The sequence below is a fragment of the Rhinolophus hipposideros genome, assembly GCF_964194185.1.
Source record: "Rhinolophus hipposideros genome assembly, chromosome: 9".
Classification (NCBI taxonomy): domain Eukaryota; kingdom Metazoa; phylum Chordata; class Mammalia; order Chiroptera; family Rhinolophidae; genus Rhinolophus; species Rhinolophus hipposideros.
Genome location: NC_138055.1, coordinates 66,206,878 through 66,229,337, shown reverse-complemented (window position 1 = coordinate 66,229,337; position 22,460 = coordinate 66,206,878). Strand labels below are relative to the sequence as shown.

The 22,460-nt window shown below is 38.6% G+C and overlaps 1 protein-coding gene across 1 annotated transcript in view; it reads right to left on the bottom strand.

Moving 5' to 3' along the window:
- MYRFL (myelin regulatory factor like) overlaps positions 1 to 22,460 on the bottom strand; it is a gene marked incomplete at its 5' end in the record, with an annotated part of 105,358 nt that overhangs the window by 56,904 nt on the left and 25,994 nt on the right. Inside the window, 5 exons of the mRNA XM_081061464.1 lie at positions 2,520 to 2,670; positions 6,811 to 6,902; positions 7,700 to 7,943; positions 8,042 to 8,109; positions 22,357 to 22,447. Of these exons, the coding sequence (XP_080917590.1) occupies positions 2,520 to 2,670; positions 6,811 to 6,902; positions 7,700 to 7,943; positions 8,042 to 8,109; positions 22,357 to 22,447 (646 nt within the window). The remainder of the gene's footprint in view (positions 1 to 2,519; positions 2,671 to 6,810; positions 6,903 to 7,699; positions 7,944 to 8,041; positions 8,110 to 22,356; positions 22,448 to 22,460) is intronic.

Below are 22,460 nucleotides of genomic sequence, written 5' to 3'. Positions count from 1 at the left end.
GTACTAACTGCTCTGCTAGCTCTCTGCTACCGTGTAGATTTTTGCATCCTGGCATCTTAAGTGGAAGGCTGCCATTCTAATGGACAACACAGACTTTCTAAATTTTCCTCTAATTCCAGAGACAGAAAATATTAGTGGGTCTCTTGCGTAAATACTATTTTCATGTTCTTTGCAAGTCAAGCCCCTTCCCAATGAATCAACTCACTGGGTCATTGATGACCCTCAAGTAGCTGATCAGTCAAAGCCTCTGGAATCAAAGTTCCCGCCAGCAGCAACAGGAAAATCCACTGAATGAAACACTGAATGAAACAGGAAAGACCACATGCCTCTTGCCATCAGAACTTAACATTGACTCGGGTTTCTAGAACTAATCTGCTAATTTGCTCATCTAAAGGCTAGATGGCTTGAGTTGTATAGATTTTACCTCAGAGGATATTAAGAACTATCTTGGTTGAGAAAAAAAAGGAAATATCTTTTGTGGTTTTCCATGTTTCAGTGTCAAAAGCTCTGAAGGAAGAAGGTAAGGTTTACAGTTCAGATATGAGTATTAGCCTGAAATATAAGGACAGCTGGAACAGAAACTGAATCATCCAATAGGTACACTTTTAAAGATTATTCCAAATCTTACACACCCATCTCTGATTATAGATATCTATTTACCTAAGAATAACAATTCTGTTTTCAATATCAAAAGTTAATTATAAAGTCAACTACATTGGCTTTTCAAAAGCTCTTTTTAACACAGGTTTTAAATAGCATTCAGAAAAAAAAGATCTGATACATTTTCAATCCCCTAACGTTATTGCTTTTAGGTAATTTAGGGAAATGATGTTTTCCTAACGAATCAGACATAAAGTGACAAGTGATTTTCTGTCTCAATGATACGAGTAGTGAAATTGAGAGGGCGTGATTTTAATCCAGATGAAGATTTCTTTTTTTTGTTTTTTTTGTTTTTTTTGCTTAACTGAATTATGGCTTCAAAATAAATATACCTCTACACCTTTGAATTGATACCATTTTTGTTCTTCGTATTTTTCCAGATCAGTGGATCATAGATTGGCTGCTCAAATAAACTTAAAAAAAAATGTATTCAAGTAAGAAGAGATATAACAGTTACCTCAAAAACTCAATTAATTCAGATGCATAGAGACTACGAAGCTTTAAAGGTGTCAATTAAAAATCTGTACCTTGTGTGTGACAGTTTCATACCTTGGTCTTCATATTTAAGATAGAACATGGAACATTCCCCCAAAGATAATCAAATGAAGGATAAGACTCAAAACCAAGACCTAAGGACTTACTTTTTCTAAGTGCACACAGTGGCCAAATTGCAAAGTTGTGACATTCCAATGACACAATTAGCAATTTGCTTCTTTCTGCCTCCTATGAAACACACCAACTCCCAAAATCTGTTTAACTCCTCAGATTTTGTTTTAAGGAAAAGTTTTCTTCCTTCTAGTTGATTGAACATAAAAATCCTGGCAATAAGTTTTGCTCTTAAAAAACTGTATATTTGAATTTGGAAAATACCACGAAGGCCCTCAAGTTTGCAGGGCAGCATTTCTCATTTCACATTTTTTTACTTGAAAAAAATCCTACTCTCTAACCATTAACATTTTCTCATGTTTCAAGAAGGCATTTATAATCAATGAAAATTCTAGAAGACTTAGGTGGGTAAATCATATCCTTAGGAATAAAGAAAAGTTTTAAAGAATGTTTTAAGAGCAATAATGCACAAGTCCACATTTGTTTCTTGAAACTATAATGTCGTAAAAATAGGATGAAACTTTTCCATTTAAGGATATTTTGTGCGGTTTGATTTCAGTCTTGGAATACAAAACCATGGACCATGATTGCTGCAGGGTATATTGAGAGTGAGCTTGACAATCCTAATTCGTAGCATAGATATTGGGGGAGGAAGGTGTCAGTAGCTAAAAATGTATTGTGGTCCCCAAAATGTCTCTGGGATTTTAAATTAACTACAGGATTAAATGTTAGTAATTTGGGAAATCTCTGTTTTCTAGCTTTTAGTTTAGACTGTAATGTGATCTCAGCAAGATTGCCCCTCTGTCCATTGTTTAGTGGGTAACTTATAACAAGTTAGAACTACCAGTCTGGATTCCTGAAGGCCAGAAACCCAAGTCCCAGCTATTCAAAAGCTAGAATGCAAAGCCAAAGGAGTGAATACATGGAAAGTAGAATCTGCTTGGTTGGCAATTGCCCCATGAGAATTAGCTGCAAGTTTAGAAATCCTGTATGAATCACATGTTGGGAGAGGAAAATAAAGGGTGAAGGATAAGAGGTCACTAGCTAACTCCCATATTGATCATTACAGGGAACCAATAAAGAGTATCTAAAACAACACCAGTGTAAGGAGTAAGACACACTTTCTCACTGACCCATCCCATTTGATCGGGGTGGCAGCAAAGCCCAAATACTTGGGTTTAGTCTTAAGAGTTAGCACTGTCTTTCTCCCCTCACTCGCCAGCCCACTGCAAGGGGTTCCTCAGGCCACTTACAGTGTTTTGTAATGATTATTTAATAAACTATGCCAAGGAACACTTTGGTATGGCTGCCACTTCAGAACAGGAAAGAACTGGTCCACAGGTGCCGCCTTCTGTCCCTCACTGTCGTGGTCTTGCAGTTCACTGCTGTGACTCCTACCTGTCACTGCAAAGAAACAGGGCTGTTAGAGCCTTCCCCCCAGGCTGTTTTTTCTAGACTCACAGACAGCTGCATGGAACTAAGGAACAGGCCATGTAGGAGGCAGAGGGACCATGTGGGAAGTGACAACGGTCGGGAGGCAGGAGGCATGTGGCTAGCTTTGTCTCATCATCTGTAGAAAGAGCAACTTAAGGTCAGTGATCTAAGGTGCCATGGTGAGCACACGCTGGAGACATTGCCCTCAGTATCTATCCACACGTCCTCTGGCCCAGTATCTCCTCGCGTCTGTTCTGTGTGGTTCCAGGGAAGTCTCTCACAGCCTGAGGAGGCTTGCTCAACCAAAGTAAAGCATTCACTATTTGCATCAGTAATTGCCTCAGGTGGACACATGGCCTAAGCCACTCCCAGCAGAGAGGCTCTCAGCACTTCAGGGAACAAGGGTTCCAAGATGCTCCTCTTTTCCATGAGGTTTGAACCTGCGAGATACATCCCCAAGAGCACTGGCACCATTTGGGGACATGAGGGGAACGTCTGCCAGCACAGCAGAAGGCACTGTTGAGAACGAAGGGCACCCGGTCCTGATGGCATAATTTGAGTTCTGGAATCCAATCCTAAACTCTTGGGTTACAGGAGTCAACAAATCCCGATTTTGTTTTTTATGTTGGTTCCTGTTTTGTTTAAGGCAGTTTGAGGTTTGGGGTTTTGTCCTCTGTTTTTGCTGTTGTTGTTGTTGTTGTTGTTGTGAATTGTAACCAATACATTCCTTGTGGCTCCAAGATTCTGTGGTCCAACTAGCTTTTCGAATTTAAAGGAGTTATTTATTCACTCAGTGTTTTACTTCCCTCAACTGCAAAACAGAAATTAAAACAGGTGTCCTGCCCAACTTGCAACATTATGTAAGCAGAGAGAATAACGAAACACAAGTGACAGCATTCTAAGAAGCTGATACCAAGCAAGATAAAGTGGTAGAAAATATCTTGTTAACATGTAGTGTGAACTATATAAAATTGCTACTTTTCTATGTCAGAAATGGTCAAATAACTGCAATTTCACATGTGCAAACTACTATTTTTGCATAATCCTTGAAAGTTGTTTGTCGTTATTTGAGTGTGCCTCCAAACTGTACAATTCAACTGCAGATATTTTTTATGTAAATTCGACTGGTATGTTTGCTGTTCCCCTTTTCTCTTTAACTCCCCTACCATCACTCACGGCTGACACCAGAAGTGAAAAGGAAATAGTAGGTGTTCACAAGATCAAGTTCAGGCTGTAAGAACAACACAGAAATATGATCTTATCTCCTATAGAAAGTGTATTAGCCCACAGCTTGGAAAATGTAGAGGGGATATGGCTGCGTTTTCTTTCACTCATCAAATTTCCTTTCTTTAAACTTTCATTGAGGACTTCCTGGAATAAATAAATACCGGAACAACTGCTTCAGGTTTTTTGGTCCCAAATGTTACAAAAATTGTGTTTTTCATGGCGTATCACTATTACATGTCACGTAAGCAAAACATCTTTTTTTTCCCTTTGGTTTTTGTAATTATAAATTTGGGAATGATTTGTCAAAATCCTGAGAAACTTTTTCCCAGATAAGAATACAGGAGTTTGACAATGTAAGGCTCTTCGTGCCTTCACTCCTCCAAAAGTTTTTCAAGAAAAACAAAAACAACAACAAAACCTTTCATCATTCTCCTGCTTATGCCAAATATAGAGAAAGGGAGAAACTGGTTCTTCCATCATCCCTTCCTCTCTCCTCCAATGAAGAGAGGGTAAAAAGGGCGTTCAAGAGCTTGAAGTTTGCACTCCGATGGAAATGGCTTTGAATCCCAACTCGACGTTGAATGGCTGTACAATCTTAGGAAAATGGTTTCAGGTCTCTGGGAGTAACCCTATGACACCCTCCAGGATTGTTCAAGGGATTCAATGAGTGATGTCTGCACGTGCTTAGCACAGCGTAGGCCACAGTAAGGGTTTAAGCAATGGTGTCATCACGCGTACTTGTTTCAACAAAGGTTACTCAGCCATTCCCAAGAAGCCTTGGCAAATACTTCTGTTCTTTGCCTCCAAGGTAATGCTATCTGATGTGAAATAACTAACGCCATATGCCTAGTGAATGAATACCAGCTAACTCAGGCCCTTTCCCACTCAAGCATGGTGGCAGGGACAAGGTGCCAGGGGGAAGCTGCCAGGAAGGGAGGGTGGGCAGTGGGCAGGGGCCATTTTCCTCAAGGATAACGGCATTTCCCACTGGTTCCCATCATAGCTCCTCTGTAACTGTAATAAAAACATGCATTTGGATTTTTGGCCCCCACCCCCTACCCCTGCCTTTTTTGCCCTGGGAATCTGCTCATGATTATTCTAGAACTGTTAGTTGGAGCCAGTTATTTTCAGTCAGCTTTTCAGTGACCTTTCAGTAGGAGTTAAACAAGGGATTGGAGGATTCCTATCTGTTGGGACATTCCAGTTCGTCTTCCATGGCTGTTCTGTGGAGATGGTGAAAAATCAATGCCCTTTCCAGGGACAGCAGTAGGAAATCACAGGATGGAGCCTAACTCTGAAATGGCCAGGATGATTTGAGCAACAATCTGGTTAGATGAGGAAACTCTTGGAAGGTTTGCCCAGGACGCTCGGTGAGCTGCTGCATCTGTGGGGGAGTGAACAGATGGTTCTCTCGTCTGGCTAAGAATTTACTCAGTTTTGTGTTTGAGAATCATATGGAAGCTGCAGGCTGGATGCAATGATCCCTGAAGAAATTAGAGTAACTTTTCATGAGAAGGCGGATAGAGAGCTCTATATTATTCGGAAAGGGGGCTTTGAGTTAGCATTTTGTGTCTCTGGGGTTGAAGAAAAACCAAGCAACTACTGGCCATGGTGGATCCATGGAAAAGAAAAGAAGACAGTAAGAGGTTTGGTTTATACAAGGCCTGGATGTCGAGCATGTGTGGTCACAGACCTCCCAAGAGATGGCGATGTGTGGACTTGGCTGAGAGGGTGAAATCACTGTCCACCAAAGGACCCCCACAGCCCGTGCTGGAGCTGAGGCCAGATGTCCGGGAGGGGACCAGCTCTTGTCATGTGGCTGTGAAAGGCAAAATCAGCCACACAAGCAGGTGAGAAAGCCACACACATCTACTTTCAGGGCAGTGCAAACCCCTGGGCTTCGGGGACAAACGTGGGAAGGGGAACCCCAAGAGGGAAATCTTGGACTTCTTGCCAAGCTGATGCCTGGGAATGAAAGAGATTGTGACTTGGTGCCCTGAATTTGGGGCACTGTTCACGCTGCCTACTTTGGATTATTTACAGTGGCTGAAAGAATTGGTACGGAGTATTATTCTTTTCCCTAGTAAGTGCCATATAGCATTTACTCCGAAAATTCTGAAGTTCAAGGCTTCAGACTCAAATGACCCCATTTGTTCTGAACTTGATCAGGTCTCTACCCTCAAAACATAATGTTATATAAGACCAAAAAAAAAAAAAGGTGGTGGGGGGAGGATGACCACTTGGGCATCAGATGATGGTGCTAAAAGACTTCTGAAATGATTTTACAAAGTTTCAAAGATCTGCTGGAAACCTGCTCATTTGAAGTGAGTGCTAAGGAAGCTGAACTTTCTGCCTCCCTGCTCCACTGGAGAAATCCTTGAAAGTCTTGCTTCTCAGTGGCCTTCCAGGAGCCAGCAGCATCCATCACCTGGGAGCTGGTGAGGAAGGCAGGATCTCAGACCCCTTTGCAGGCCTACTGACTCAGAATCTGCATTTTACCAGGATCCCGGGGTTATCTCTTGCACACTGAGGTTGAGAAGGGTGCCACTGAACAAAGCAATGAGCACACCGGCAGGCTCTTGAAGGTGCTGCCTGGAGTCTGGGTCCTCTGAGACACACTGCCCCTGAAATTGAAAGGACTGGAGTTTCATCTCCAGCAGAGAGAGCGAATGGCATGTCTTCCTGGGAGCTCCTGTGTGACCCGCCCCCTGAGGCTGCGTGGAACAGTCTGTCAAGAGGGAAGATATAAACTCCCAGAACCTATCACTGCCTTTCTATGAGAGAGAAAATAAGTCTGTAGGGCTGCTCCAAGGCTGGTTAAACAAAAAGAACAACAACCCTGACTGAATGGGCAGGGCAGTGACAGGCCCTGGGCTGGCTCACTTGGGCAGGAGTGGTGGGCCCACGTTTGCCCGTCCCCGGAGTCCTCCAGCGTCTGTGTGCACTTCCTCTTCTTGGTCGGTGGCAATGAGGCTCTAAAATCGAGAAACCAAAAGGCAGGTTAGGGCTCTTCTTTGCACTCCATGTTACATTAAATCAAATTCCATTTCCCAGGTCTGTGTTCTCTGCCTTCCTAAATTAAGATTCCTTGAGCCTTACGAGTCTGCAAAACCAGATCCATTCATGGAATGAACGGAGCAAGTGCCTATTCCATGAATTCTACTAGTCTGAAACTTCATTTTCCTCTATCCAATGGATCTGGGATTCACCGCCTTGAAAAATAAACTGATGACATTTTCAAAGGCAGAGGACTCAAGGAGACAGAGAAGATACAGACTTAAAACATAAGTACACATTTTATACCTGAATGTTTTTTGCATATGGAATTTTGCCACAGTTTTTAATGGCCTTTACTCTTTTTGCCATCTTCTAGGTACAACAGTTAGAATAAAAGGTAGAAAATGGGAAAGGACGGAAAAGAGAAGGAAAGAATATTAGTGAATGTTTAACTCACATATTTTTTTGAGAGCTCATTCACAAATTCCCTCGAGTACGGTAGCTGAGGCTACACACACAAACAGTGCTTTCTCCATCACCCAGCATCTCCTTATATAATTCGGACACTTTAGCTTTTCATTGAATGAGGACCTTAGGTTTAGTGGGTTTTTCATTAAAAGATGGTCTAAAGCCAAGAGCACTGGGCACCGCCATGCCTGATACATGTCTCAACATTGCCATCTGCTGGAGGGGACGCCACTGTTCAGTCTCTACTGGCACTGCGGGGGGGCTGGCTGCACTGAGGTCTTTCAAAATTCATTATCTTGCTCTTTACCCAGGGCTGTGGCACAGAGGCTGCTGATGGTAAGAACAACTTATCGCCAGATGGGAGGACACAGATTGGTCGAGGGCGGTCGCGGGATGACTGGTGTTTGGGTAGCAGTTGTGAAAGCCACTGTGGATAAGGCCAGAGTCCCTCATTTCCAAGGAGCTCTGTGGCAGGTGCACAGGCAGTGTCCCAGGTGCAGCAGCAGACTGGAGAAAAGGAGCTGAAGTCCTACGAGTCGGGCAGCATGCACCTGGGGGAACACACAGGTGAGAAGGGCCTCTCTTCCTCACCACCCAGAGTCCAAGAGGAGGAACGGTGCACGATGGGCCAGAAGCCAAGGGCACTCACCTTTGACCTGTGGAGGAGAGCAGGAGTCTGACGCAGAGTAGGGTGGGGTATCCGGGAGCTGCCGGTGCCTGAAGGTTAAAGACGGGCATTGACTTTTTTTGTAACTTAGTCCATCCTTATATTTTTGTCACAAACGGGAAGCAGCCCTCAGTGTACAGCACCCCCAGGGATGGTTCCAGGGGCTTCCAGGGGCAAAGCCCACCAGACAATGCCAGTGTCCTGTGTTAAATGAGTGGGCTTTGAGTCAGACAGACCCAGCTCTTCCACTTCCTAGCTGTGTACCATGACCAAGTACTGCGCCTTTCCAGGCCTTCTGTTTCCTCACCTACAAAATGGGAATAATCATTATACCTTCCTCATAGCATCATTGTGAGAATTAAATATGTTAAAATGCATAACATAATGAGTGCTCATTATTGCTTTTTAACATTCTCAAAGTGTTTACACCAGAGAGATGGTTGTACATACTGTTGGGGCTAAGACAATATAAAATGTCACCACTGAAGCAATGGTTTTCCATCTGTGCTCTGGGAGATCCCAGAGTTCTTGGAAGGAGCTCAGAGGTTTTATAAAATATATATATATATTTTATATATATAAAAAATATATATATATATATATTTTTAGTGCCTGGGGAAAAGAATGCATAACTTTTTTCTGTTTTATATATTGAGGTGCAAGTAAAATTTCATTAAAAAAATGAGTACCACCATTAACAACGTGTGAAAACTTCTGTTCCAAAAAACCTACAGTCCCTTATGGCTCAGAAATTCTGTGATTGTAAGTCATATATAAGCACCATCACCCTCCATTTAATTCTCTTGCTGAAGAGGAAGCTGCTGTGTGATGGATTTTGTTTGTTTTTTCTTTTGGTTGATTAAAATTTCAACCTCTTACAATAAGGAGAAAAGTCAGTTTTTATTATTTACCAGAAAAGTTATGTTTTCTTCTTAAATTGGTCCTTTATAATCCTTTCACTTCTTATTAATAAGGGAAGAAAGAACATACATTTACCTTTCTCCAAAAACCCCACTCAAATGAAAGGAAAGAAATACAGAGGCATAAACACGAAAGGACATAGAACTCATGAGCAGAGAACACACCAGACCATATTTCAAAGACATTGATGCGGACAAAAGTAGGATAGATGGCAACTGAGTCAGCAGAATGGAAAAAGTAAAAACAGGACTTCCTGGGGACTGTGGAGGGAATGTAGGAGCCAACAAGAAGTTATCCAATTTGAATGCAACTCCAGAAAAGCCCAAGAATTAGAGTTACCAGGAACCTCTGAATTCAGGGGTAAGGTGGGGCTGAAAACAAAAGGATTGATTGAAAGTTTGATTAAGAAACGGCTGGAGCGACTACCTCCATCACCTCAACAGAATCTGCAAAGGCTTACGTAACTCTAGAGAAATGGATCCAAGGAGACTATGGAGCTCCTGGGCTAAAAATGGAAAGATTTTTTAAATGCTGAACTGTGAGACCCTTCCTCAACTTGGCTTTGCAGATATCCAAGCAGATTTTCCACAGTAAGAAATTACCGTGTTTCCCCAAAAATAAGACCTAGCCAGACAACCAGCTCTAATGCGTCTTTGGGAGCAAAAATTAATATAAGACCCCATATTATATTATATTACATTATATTATATTATATTAATTATATTATATTGTATCATATCATGTTAGACCCAGTCTTACATTATATAAGACCCAGTATTATATCATATTATATTATATTATATTATATTATATTATATTATATTATATTATATTATATTATACCCGGTCTTATAGTAAAATGAGACTGGGTCTTACATTAATTTTTGCTCCAAAAGACGCATTAGAGCTGATTGTCCGCCTAGGTCTTATTTTCGGGGAAACACGATAGAAGTTTCTTCCCTAGAAAAATTAAATGTCTGCAGGAGGGGATAAATGATTATTTTGAAATTACCCAAGAAAATGGCCAGTCCCTGCCTAATCACTCTACAATGAAACCCATCCTTCGAGAAGAATGGCTTATACACAGAACATCTTAAAGAAGAACAAACGACGGAGCTGACATTTTCAGAAAGGCTTTTACCATTAAAGACAGAGAACAAACAACTAGATAAATAAGGAAAACAAAAGAATCACTAAAAAAAGCTCTTCTACTCCTGATATGACTGGTAAGCTCCTACCTGACCTAACCCACCCACTGATAAAACCTATACAACTCTGGAGGAAATTTTTTAAATCTACCCCAAAACCCTAGAAAGTAAACAAAAGCAAGAAGATTCTGGAGCAGCACTGAAACTTGGACGAAGGTAATGGTATAAGTTATTACCTGTTTATAGATTTTAGCCTTACAGCTGGTTGAAGTCAGAACCACAGAACAGCTAAAACGCCAATAAAGCCTATAATCTTTCTGTCCTAAGAAACCAGAGAACAGAGTTTGGGGCAAGCACGGGTACTGAAAGTGAACGTGGAATCTTGGGAAAGAGAGGTTGAGAGAGAAGAAACCCCAGATTTTATGTATAAACTTGGCCCAAGTACCTACTGACTCCTGAACCATCCATGTATGGGGCTGACTGCACACAGACCGACCAAAAGACCAAGGGCTCAACTGAAATTTGAGTTACTGCCCAAGAGATAGACTTTACAAATTGAGTCTAAGCAACATAATTGCCTAGTAAAACAAAAGTATATATACTCTCCAGAGGAATATAAAAGAATCCAGACATTCACAATGTCAGGATACAATTAAGAAGTTCTTGATTACTCGGTAGGAATAAGCATCTTTTGGTTACCAACTCTAAGTTGATGAATAAACTGAGAAAACAACTCCAAAAAACATGTTACCCGTAAATATATAACTCATTATTACAACAACAAAAGAATTATTCAACAAAGAAACAGGACAATACAGCCTAGCCTCGTGGGATAAAACAGTCAGTGAACACCAGTCCAGGGATGATCCAGACACTGGATTAGCAAACAAGGATTTTAAAGCAGCTATAATAACTAAGCTTAATGGGATAGAAGAAAATAGAAGAAAACATTTAAAAAATGTTTTAAAGACAAAATCTCAGCAAAGATATAAAAACTATTACAAAAAAATAAAAAGACCTAAGTGGAAATTTTAAAATTGAAAACAATTTTATATATGAAAATAAAAATGCTGAAAAAAAAATCACTTGGTGGTATAACAGAACTTGAAGATAGATCAGTCGATATCATCCAGTCTAAAGAACAGAGAAAAAAACAAATTAAAAAAGAGGAAGATAAGAAAACATTCATGAATCTATGGAGAGGATGGAGAAGAAAAATAAAGATATAATGGCCAAAAATTTCCCAAATTTGGTAAAAGATATAAATTTATAGATTCAAGAGGCTCACCAAATCTTAAGCAAGGTAGATATAGAGAACACTGCACCTAAGTCAACTGTGTTAAATAGCTGAAACCAAAAATTAAAAGAAATTCTCAAAAGTAGCCAGATAAAATTAACACATTAATGTAGGATAATGATTCAAATGATCAGTGAATTCTCGACAAAATCTCCAAAGGTGAGAAGACAGCGCAACAATATCTTTAAAGTGCTAGAAAAAAATCATAACTGACAATCTAGAATTTTATATCCATTGAAAATATCCTTCAAGAATGGAAGCAAAATAAAGACATTTCAGACAAAGAAAATTTTAAGTGAATTCGTGAAAAGACATGCACGATAAGAAATGTTAAAAATATTATTCAGGCTAAAGGGAAATATCAACTTTAGGAAGAAATGTAGAGAATAAAAAAATGGTATATATCTGAATGCAAACTACTTTTTCTCTTAATTTCTTTAAAATATATACTGTGTTTCCCCAAAACTAAGACCTAGCCAGACTATCAGCTCTAATGCATCTTTTGGAGCATAAATTAATATAAAACCCAGTCTTATTTTACTATAAGACCAGGTCTTATGTAATTGGTATGATATGGTATGATGATATGATATGATATGATATATGATATGATATGATATGATGTGATATGATATGATATATGATATGATATGATATGATATATGATATGATATGATATGATATATGATATGATATGATATGATATGATATGATATGATATGATATGATATGATGTGATATGATATGATGTGATACCGGGTCTTATATTAATTTTTGCTGCAAAAGACACATTAGAGTTGGTGGTCCGGCTAGGTCTTATTTTTGTGGAAACACAGTGGGACTGTAGCAAGTAAAAATTGTAACATTATCTTGTAGAGTTTGTAATGCATGTGGTTGTAATACTTAAGACAACTATAGTATAGAGGATGGGAATGGAGTGTAAATGAAATTATACATTTGAAATTTCTATATTTTATATAGATGATACTAAGTTCTTAAAATATAGAGAGCAAGAACAGCAATATAAAAGCATCATCTAAATAAAAGGTGGTAGAAATACAGTGTCTAAAAGGATTGAAAAGTATCTGCCTCTGGGAGATCCAAGATCCTCTGCGAGCGACATAGGGAGGAGTAGGGCAGAGGGTTGCTGGTTTTCATTATAAGCCGTATATAAGGTACCATTTGACTTTTTAAATTCTGTCCCTATATCACTCTTATAAGCCTACAAATTAAATTTAGTAATTGACTCTGGTCTCACAATTCTACATTCAAGATTCTAAGCAGTTGTTATCTTTACATTATCAGTACCGTGGAATTCAATAATGTTAATAATAAATGAAAATCTTAAGTAAATTATCAATTTACATGAGAAATATGGCTTGGTATGTTATAAGCAGGAATGTCTACTCCATTCCTTTGCGGAGAACCAAAGGTCCCCGATTGAGTGGCAGCAATATGTGTTGGTGGCTTTAAAATGAAGATTTAAAATTTTTAAATGCTTTCCTTAAAATTCAGTCTTCCTTCCAAAACTTATCACAGCTACTCCTTTATTTCACTGCATTCCATGATTGATGCATTTTAATATAGGGAGAGAAATTTTGCAGTTCTTTTCAGAGAGTTTGAAGGAAGAATTAATGACAGCTACTTTCAAAACTAAGCAAATTACTTTTTTAAAAAATTAAGCAAATTGTTAAAACAAGGGCAATGATTAACTTCAAGAAAAACACTGTTGTTTGGGACTGTTTCTACACTGCTAACTTCTCCACACTCACACGCACCATGTCAGGAAACCCAGCAACGTACCTGAGACTGTTTTTGGACTTTCTCCTCTGAATTTGCCTATGAAGCCAAAGGGATTTCCATGACGTGGGCCTAGGAAGTGACAGACACCATAGGTCTCTCCCTGAGGGGCTATCTCTGTCTCTAACTTCTATAGGATATAGTTGAAACAATCAAAAGATTCTTAGCTGCTCATTAAAAAACAATAATAATAATAACAATTTGCCTTCTAAACCCCTTTGTCTCAGACACACAACTTGTTTTGAGTTTTGAAGGATGAATGGAGGAACACAGTCCCCTGGAGGTTGAATGCCATGCAAACCAAAAGCGAGGGTGCAGAACACACTGTTACCCTCCAGCAGATGGAGGTCATACGTACATCCATGACTTCTGCACGCTGCCCCCAAAGCAGCCAGTATATATTTCTTTCAGATTGCAACCAGGCTTGAGCAAGTATTTATTGAGTGCCTACTATGTCCTTATGACTCTACCAGGCACTGTGCAGGACATCGTTGCAGTATGAAGACATGGGTTTCATGTGCATACCCAGCTGGGACAACCTGCACTCCAGCAGTCCAATCTGTTTTCTCCAATGACTCCCCCGGTGCCTTCACACCCCTCTGTCCTTTCTGTAAAGTTCTATCGCACAGTGAGCTCAACTCAGCACGGTACCTTGTACAGCGTTAGTACTTCATAAATGTGAAGTGCTACTTTTGTACATTACCTATAGCCATAAATATGGTGATATATATAAATTCATGTGTCGAGAGACGGCTTTCCTGACCATCCAATCTAAAGTGACCACCCCTCACTTTCTACCCCCTTGCCTTACACTTATTTTTCTTATCTCATGGAATGACGTTATACTGCATGCCATTGTCTTTCTCTTGCTACCAGAGTGACACGACAGCAGTGCAGTACTAAGAGTGAAGGCCTGGGAACAACTTAACCCAGGAGCAGGCAATAAGGAAATGTGCTGTCTGGAGAGAATTAAAAAACAATACTTAAACCTACAAGTCAGTCTGCTTTTTTCATCCCCATGCACCACCAACTCAGAGAGAAATGCCTGAGTGCCCTGCAGGGAAGACTGCTTCCCACCACACTTGCTTAGAGGGGTTTCACCTGTCTTGTTCACAGTAGTACCCCATTACGCAACTATAAAAGCAGTCACTCTTGAAAGTATTTTCTCCGATTTTTCATGGGTACGATGTATCCTCTCACAAGGCCATTCACATTAAGAGTATGTCTTAATAGTGTGTGTGTGTGTGTGTGTGTGTGTGTGTGTCCTGCATCGTGCCCAGTAGTGAGCATGTAGTATGTACTGAAAAAATACGCGATCGAGCTTAGTTAGGGTTTGTACCCACCCTAACTTGGAATAGGACTTGGGATAGGAAAGGGTCATGGCAGAAATGCCACCAGTGAATAAGGTAGCCCAAGAAAATCATTTCATGACGGGGCAGTGAGAGGCAAGAAAAGCATGACCTCACTCCTTCCCTCCAGCCCAACCTTGGCAAATGGCAAGGAACCTGACATCCCTCACACCCATCTTCTGCTCCTTTAGAAATATATAACCTTAACCAAAAACCTACTCTGGGCCAGACACCCAGCTAGCCCTCTGCCTGTGTTGTCTCATCTAATCTCTAGTATTGAAACAGGCACTATTGAAACAGGCAGTGAAACTGGGGTTTGATGAGGTGAAATAACACCCAAGATTATTCATCTGGCCAGAGTTCACGCTCTAAAGAACACAATGTTTTCATCCTAATCAAATTATTTCATTCTCCACAAATCTCTTTAGAATCGAGAGGTTGCCAGTAATGTTTCAGCCTTTCTGTGTAGTCTTCCTCCTACTGACTCAGGGTGAACCCAGAAGTCAAACAGGTCAATGAACTCAAACAGCCTCTAACAAGCTCTTCTCATAGAACTAGGCGTATTACCTCACTCCCTTTCATAACAGCACAGTAAAGAGCTTATCAGCCCTACTCCACCTGAAGCACAACTAAAATACGCAGCTGGTCATTGACTTCTAATTCAGTTTGCCATCCAACCACAATAAGCCAAGTTCTAAGTAAAACCCAGTATATGAGATGCTTAATCTCAACCATTAAAATGAACTTAATTTGTCTCTAAGGTCCCTTCCTGTGAAGTCACTCATTCAAACCTGTGAGGTGTCACCTCATACATTGTTTTGAGTTTTTATTTATTTTTCAATTACAATTAACATTCAATATTTTATATTAGTTTTAGGTGTACAGCATAGTGGTTAGACCTGTATATAATTTATAAAGTGATTTCCCCAATCTCGTGCATTTTTAAAGGAAATAAAGTCTGTTTTGAAGATTCACTAGTCTCTTTTCCAGAGTCTGACTTCCTCTACACACACACACACACACACACACACACACACACACACACCATATCCTTTTTCACTGAAACCTCCAGAGTTTTATTCTATCCCCTAACTAACTAGCCTCCCGCCCTCCAAGCAGCTCTCCACACCTGGACATTTCCCAGCATGTCCAACTACCACAGCTCACCTTATCCCTAGTTGGTAACTGGCTGGCTAACCTAGGGAATCAGAGAAGACTTCAGCCTGCTCGTCCTATGCAGAAGCTGTCCTGGACTCTGCCACACAGGAAATAAAGGGTTACAGGCAATTTTCAGAAACCTTCACATACTGACAGGACTGTCCCTAGCCCAACAGACCAATCAGATTCACAAGGAAACATGAGAATGCCCTGAGCAGCATATCCCAATGCTCATACATGGGGGTACATGCTTCCCAAAAGGGGTTTATGGGCAAATCAGTTTGAGGAACACTGCATTTCCCTTCCCCGGTTGCACATTAACACATCAAAGGCTCTGAAAAGTCCTGCAGTAAAGTTTGTTTAATTTTGTTTAAGCCAGTGAGTCATAAGCTTATTAATTGATCATGGAACTTTTATTTTTTTCCCCCACCGCATCTCATGGGACCAGTTTTCTATAGAGAATTTAGGGGCATCTGTCTTACAGGGCCAATAATTCCATAAACTAATTTTTAATATGTTTGAGATTTGAAGATCTGCCTATGAGATTCAAATTGGCTCTCAGCAAGTTTGCCGTCTAGTGGTCTCTTAGATCACTTAGATAAAGAGTTGTCACTGACATTTTTCTTAAAAGTACAATTCATAGGTAATGTAAGAGTGGAGAAGTAATCAGGACGTGTAGTAAACTCAGGTTTGAATTCTAGCTCTGCCTTTTACTAGCTTTAAACCCAGGCAAGAAAACCTGCATCACAGGGCTATTGGGAGGAATGCAGCTAAGCTATGAAAAGAGCCTGGTGTTTAGAAATACTCAACACTTGGAGTATTTGAATAAGATGTACAGATGTCATGATTGTTGAACCAGCCCAACAACTCTATGGTCATGAACTGGCCCTCTTTCCGCTTGTTCTCGCTCACATTTTTATTGAAGCCCAACTGCATGCACCTGAGCAGTTTTTATCTGGCAATGACAGGTTAAGTGATCATAAGACTTTTCTTTAATGGGCAAGAATGCCGACAATCTTTGCAAACTATGCCTCAGATCCATACTGAGTCCCACCTTTGGCAGATAACGTTAGACACATTTAATATATTTCCCTGAAGTTCACATTCCTCCAAAATAACACCTAAAATATCAATGAATTGAAAATCTGCACATAGAAGAAAGGGCATGTGTTCTAGAGCCAGGCACATTTTAATGCCAGCTTTGCCACTTATTTACCTATGGAGAGTTATCTAACCTCTTCAAACCTCAGCCTCCTCATCTGCAAAATATGGATAATATTGGGCCTATTTGGCAGAGTTGTTAAAAGAATGAAATGTGTAAAATCAAATACGTAATGAAATAAATGATTATGTAAAGTGCAAAGAATACTGCCCGACACTTGGTAAGTGCTCAAAAAATATTAACTCCCTCCTTTACCTTACTTACACACTCCACCCACCCCCAAAGGTAGAGTGAATCTGATTGGGCAAACCAATAGCAATAGCCTATAGGGAGATATCTCTGGTCCTGCAGGAAGAACTATTATTATCATGGAGACTAAGATCATATAGCAGATTTCAGAACTCCCAGGTAAGAAGATAGCTTTCTGAATAAGACTTTTGTTCACTTTCCCCAAAATATAGCTCAAGTTCTTTCTGTTAGTTCTAAAAGTGATTCAGATGATTAAATAGAACCGCGGTGGAATCAGTTATACCTTCTCTTAAGGAGAAGTCACGTAGGCGAGAAAGACTAGAAAACTGTCAGGTTGTTTCCAGGCCCGAGATGGTAAGGATATATATTGTCCACCCTCCCCACAGGAATTCATGCTGGCTACATGGTTGGAGTGAGAAGAATTTGAGGGCAGGCACAGGGCAACTAGTGTCTGGTTCAGCCCATGCAGTGCCTGGAGCAGTACAGTTGGCTCAGAGTGCAGGCTCAGACATTGGGCAATTTACTCGTTTTGTGTGTGTGTGTGTGTGTGTGTGTGTGTAACTAGCTCGCAAAATGTTGAGTTTCCCTTTTACTCATGGTCATTTGGTAAGGAAGTTTTTATTGGCAAAGAGCAGCAAAAACCAGTTACCAGAAATATCTGCAAACAGGATTCCCCATTACTATTGATCTCTGTCTTTCATGGGGGAGAGGAGGGAGGGCATTTACAGGTATGCCGAGGTGAGCACAATAACAGACTAGAGATAACAGAGCAAGGTCAGTAAACTTGAGGAGAGATCAACAGAAATTATCTATTAGAAACAACAGGGAGAAAAACCATTGGAAAAAAAATCAACCGAGACTCAGGGACTTGTGTACAGTATCAAACATCTAATCTATTGTTGGAGTCCTAGGAAGAGGAAAGAACGATGTTGGTACAGAAAAATAAGTCTGAGGAAATAATAGCTGAAAACTTCCACAGGTAGTAAAAATAATAATAATAACACGTAAATTTACAGATTTGAAAAGTTGAGCAAATCCCAAATAATATAATCGCCAATAGAATCTAGCCATATCATAATAAAACTGCTGGAAACCAAAGATAAAGAAAATATCTTGCAGCTAGAGAAAAATGACACATTATATACAAGGGAATAATGGTTCAAATAACTGATTGTCATCAGAAACCACGGAGGTCAGAAGACAGTAGGTCAAATTTTTTAAGTGCTGGGGAAAAAAGAACTTATCAACAAAAAATTCTAAATCTACAATCATTCTTAAAATTTTAACATTCCTCTCATAGTAATAGATAAAAGAAGTAGACAAAAATCAGCAATGATATAGAAGACCTGAACAATGTCAACCAACTTGACCTAATTAGCATTTATAGAATACTTCACTTAAAAGCAACTGAATGCACATTCTTTTCAAGTGCACATAAACATTCAGCAAGATAGGCCATATCCTGGGTCATAAAGCAAATCTTAACGAAGTTAAAAGAATTAGAATCATACAAAGTATGTTCTCCATCCATAATAGAGTTAAACTAGAAATGAAAGCAGAAAAATATACAGAAAATTCCCAAATATTTGGAAATTAAACAACATAGTTCCACCTGTCCATGACCCAAAGAGGATGCCTCAAGAAAAACTAGAAAATCTTTTGAGCTGAAAGAAAATTAAAATATAGCATATCAAAAACTGAGGAAGGCAGCTAAAGCCACAGAGAGAGGGAAATGCATAGCATTGCATGCTTAAATTAGGAAACAAGGAGAGATCCAAAATAAAGAACTCAAATCAAGCCTCCACATTAAGAATCCAGGGGGAAAAAGAGCAAACTAAATCTAAAGCAAGCAGCAGAAGAAAAATAATAAAAATAAGTGTAAAAATTAGTGAAATTGAAAACAAACAAAATAGAAAAATATCAATGAAACCAAAGCTGCTTATTTGAAAAGAGCAATAAAAGTGATAAATATCTAATCAGACTGATCTAAAAAAGAGAAAAGAAACAAATTACCAATATGAGGAATAGAAGAGAGACTATCACTATAGACTCCTCAGAGTCTGCAGAAGGCTAATAAGAAATATAATGAACAACTCCATGTTCATACATACGAAATGGACCAATTACTTGGCATGGGGGAGGGCAGGGGAAACAAGCTACCCAAATTCACTAAAGCAGAAAGAGATAAGATGAATAGTCCTGAATCTATTGGATAAACTTAATTTGTAGTTAAGATCTTCCAACAAAGCAAACTACAGACACAGATTATTTTACTGCTTAATTCTCCCAAATATGTAGGAAAGAAAGAAATCCTATGCCACACAATCTCACCCAGAGAATTTAAGAGAAGGGAACACTTTCCAACTAATTTCATGAGCCTTTGATTACTCTGATTGTAAAGCCAGAAAAATGCCATATAAGAAAAAAAATACTGCAGACCAATATTCTCATGAACATAGATGCAAAATCTTCAACATAATTTTTAGCAAATTGAACCCAGCAATATATAAAAAAGAATTATACATCACAACTAACTGGGATTTGTCCCAGGAATACAAGTCTGTTTCAATATTTGAAAATTAAGCAAAGTAAGCCACCATATTAATAGACAGGAGAAAAAAACTATATAATCATGATAAACACAGAAATAATATTTGACAAATGCAACATCAACATCCATTCATGATAACAATTCTCAGCAAACAAGGAGTAGAAGAGAATATCCTTGAGTTAGTAAAGCAAAAAACTTACAGCTAACATTATACCTAATAATTAAAAAAACCAATTGATTTCCATCTAAGATCAGAGATATCTGCTCTCACTACTTCTCTATTCATCATTATACCCAAGGTCCTACCCAGTTTAGTAAGACAAGAAAAAATATCAAAAGGTATACAGTTTGGAAATAAAGACATACAAATATTCCAGTTTGCAGATGACATGATTGTCAGCATACAAAATGCTAAGAAATCTACAAAAAAGCTCCCAGGGCTAATAAGTGACTTCATTAAGATTGCAGGATTCAAATCCAATATATAAAAATGAATAATATTTCCCTATATTGGTAATGAATAATTAGAACCTAAAATTGGGGGAAGGGTTATGTTTACAATAGCTCAAAGAAAAATGTAAAATATTTAGTGTAGGATTTGTATGCTGAAAACTATAAACACTAATGAAAGAAACCAAAGAAGGCCTAAATAAATGAGAAATATACCGTGTTCATGGATTGGAACACTCAATTTGCTAAGATGTCAGTTCTCCTCCAATGGATCACTAGACTTTATACTATCCGAATCAAAATCTAAGCAGGATTGTACAGATAGCAACAACCTGATTCTAATATTTACATGAGAAGTCAAAACAACAGTGTAAAGGTAATTCAATGGAGAAAAATTATTCAACAAATGATTCTGGAATAATTGGACATTCAAATACAAAGAAATTAACCTTAATCTCTATCTCAAACCTCACACAAAAATTAGCTCAAAATGGATCATAGACCTAAATATAAAACTCTAAAACTTTTAGAAGAAAACAGTAGAAAATTTTTGAAAATTTAGATTAGGCAATATCTGTATTTCTTAGATATAAAGAAAAATAGAATAAATTGGATATTACCAAAATTTTAAAACTTGGATATCACCGAAATTTAAAACTTTGGTCTGGGAAAAAACTATTAACAGGATGAAAACATAAACTATTGACTGGAAGAAAATATTCACGAGTCACATACCCAACAAAATTTTTCTATCCAGAATATTTAAAGGGTTCTTTAAACTCAAAGATAAGAAAACAGCCCCAATTTTTTTAAATGGGCAAAAAATTTGAACAGATACTTCACCAAACAAAGAGCATGAATAGCAAATAAATACATGAAATGATCCTCAAGACCAATAGTCAATAGGAAAATGCAAATTAAACACAATGAGATAACATTATAAACCTATTAGAATGGCTATAATAAAACTTAAAAATAAAAACTGATAATACCAAGAACTGGTGATGAAGAGAAGCAATTAGATGTTTCATACATTGCTAGTTGTAATGCTAAATGGTACGGCCACGCTAGAAAATTTGGCAATTTTTATCAAGTTAAGCTTACACTTACAATATGACTCAGCAGTCTTTATCCTAAATATCACCCTAGAGAAATTAAAACTCTTGATCACACAAAAACCTGTGCATGAATATTTATAGAAGCTATTCATAATTGCCAAAAAAGTGGAAATAATCCAAATGTCCTTGAATGGGTGACTGGATAAATAATCTGTGTTATAAACATTCAACGGAGTCTCTCTCCCAGTAAAAAGAATTGAACTATTGATCAAAAACATTATGCTTAATGAAAGAAGCCACACTCAAAATGTTATATATAATATGCTTTCGTTTACGTGACATTCAGGAAAAAGCAAAACTATAGGGACAGAATAAATCTATGGTCACAAATGTCTTGGAGTGGGTGAGGGGTTTGACCACAAAGGGAAATGTTTCAGGTGAGAAGACTGTTGTGTGTGCTGATCATAGTAGTAATTAAACGACTATATGAATTTGTCAACACTCACAAAACTATACACACGCAAAAAAATTGAATTTTACTGTATGTAAATTAAACTTAAAAAAGAAAGTTAGAGTGGCTATGTTAATATGAGAAAATAAGTGAAGAAATCAGTGAAACAGAAAACAGAAAAACAATTAAGAATATAAATTTAGCCAAAAGCTGTTTCATTGAAAGGTTAAAAAAAACTAATAAACCTCTTGCCAGGTTGATCAAAAAGAAAAAGGAAAAAAAAAGACATAAGTTACTGATATTAAGAACAACAAAAGGGTCATCACTATAGATTGTACGGACATTAAAAGTATAACAAGGAAAGATAATAAACAACTTTAGGCCAGTGAGTTCGACAACTTAGATGAAATGAACAAATGCATTGCAAGATATAAACTGACTAAGCTGATAACTACCCATAGATAACCTGAATTGCCCCATATCTATTAAAGATAGTGAATTGGAAGACGAGGACCTTCCTATAAAGAAAACTCCAGGATTAGCTGGCTTCACTGGTGAAATCTACCAAAGATTTACAGAAGAAATAATACCAACTCTATCCAAGCACTTTTAGAAAATAAAAGAGTAGAGAATACATCCCCGACCATTTAATATCTTATAATTTTTAAAACATCAAATGGAGAGCAATGCTCTCATTACTTACAAGGCCCCCAAATCGAAATCACTGCCCAAGAACTCTTCCAGTAGACTTGTATCTAGGGCTGGGTTCCCCAGAGTGTCATTGGTCCCCTGAGCTGCAAAGACAAA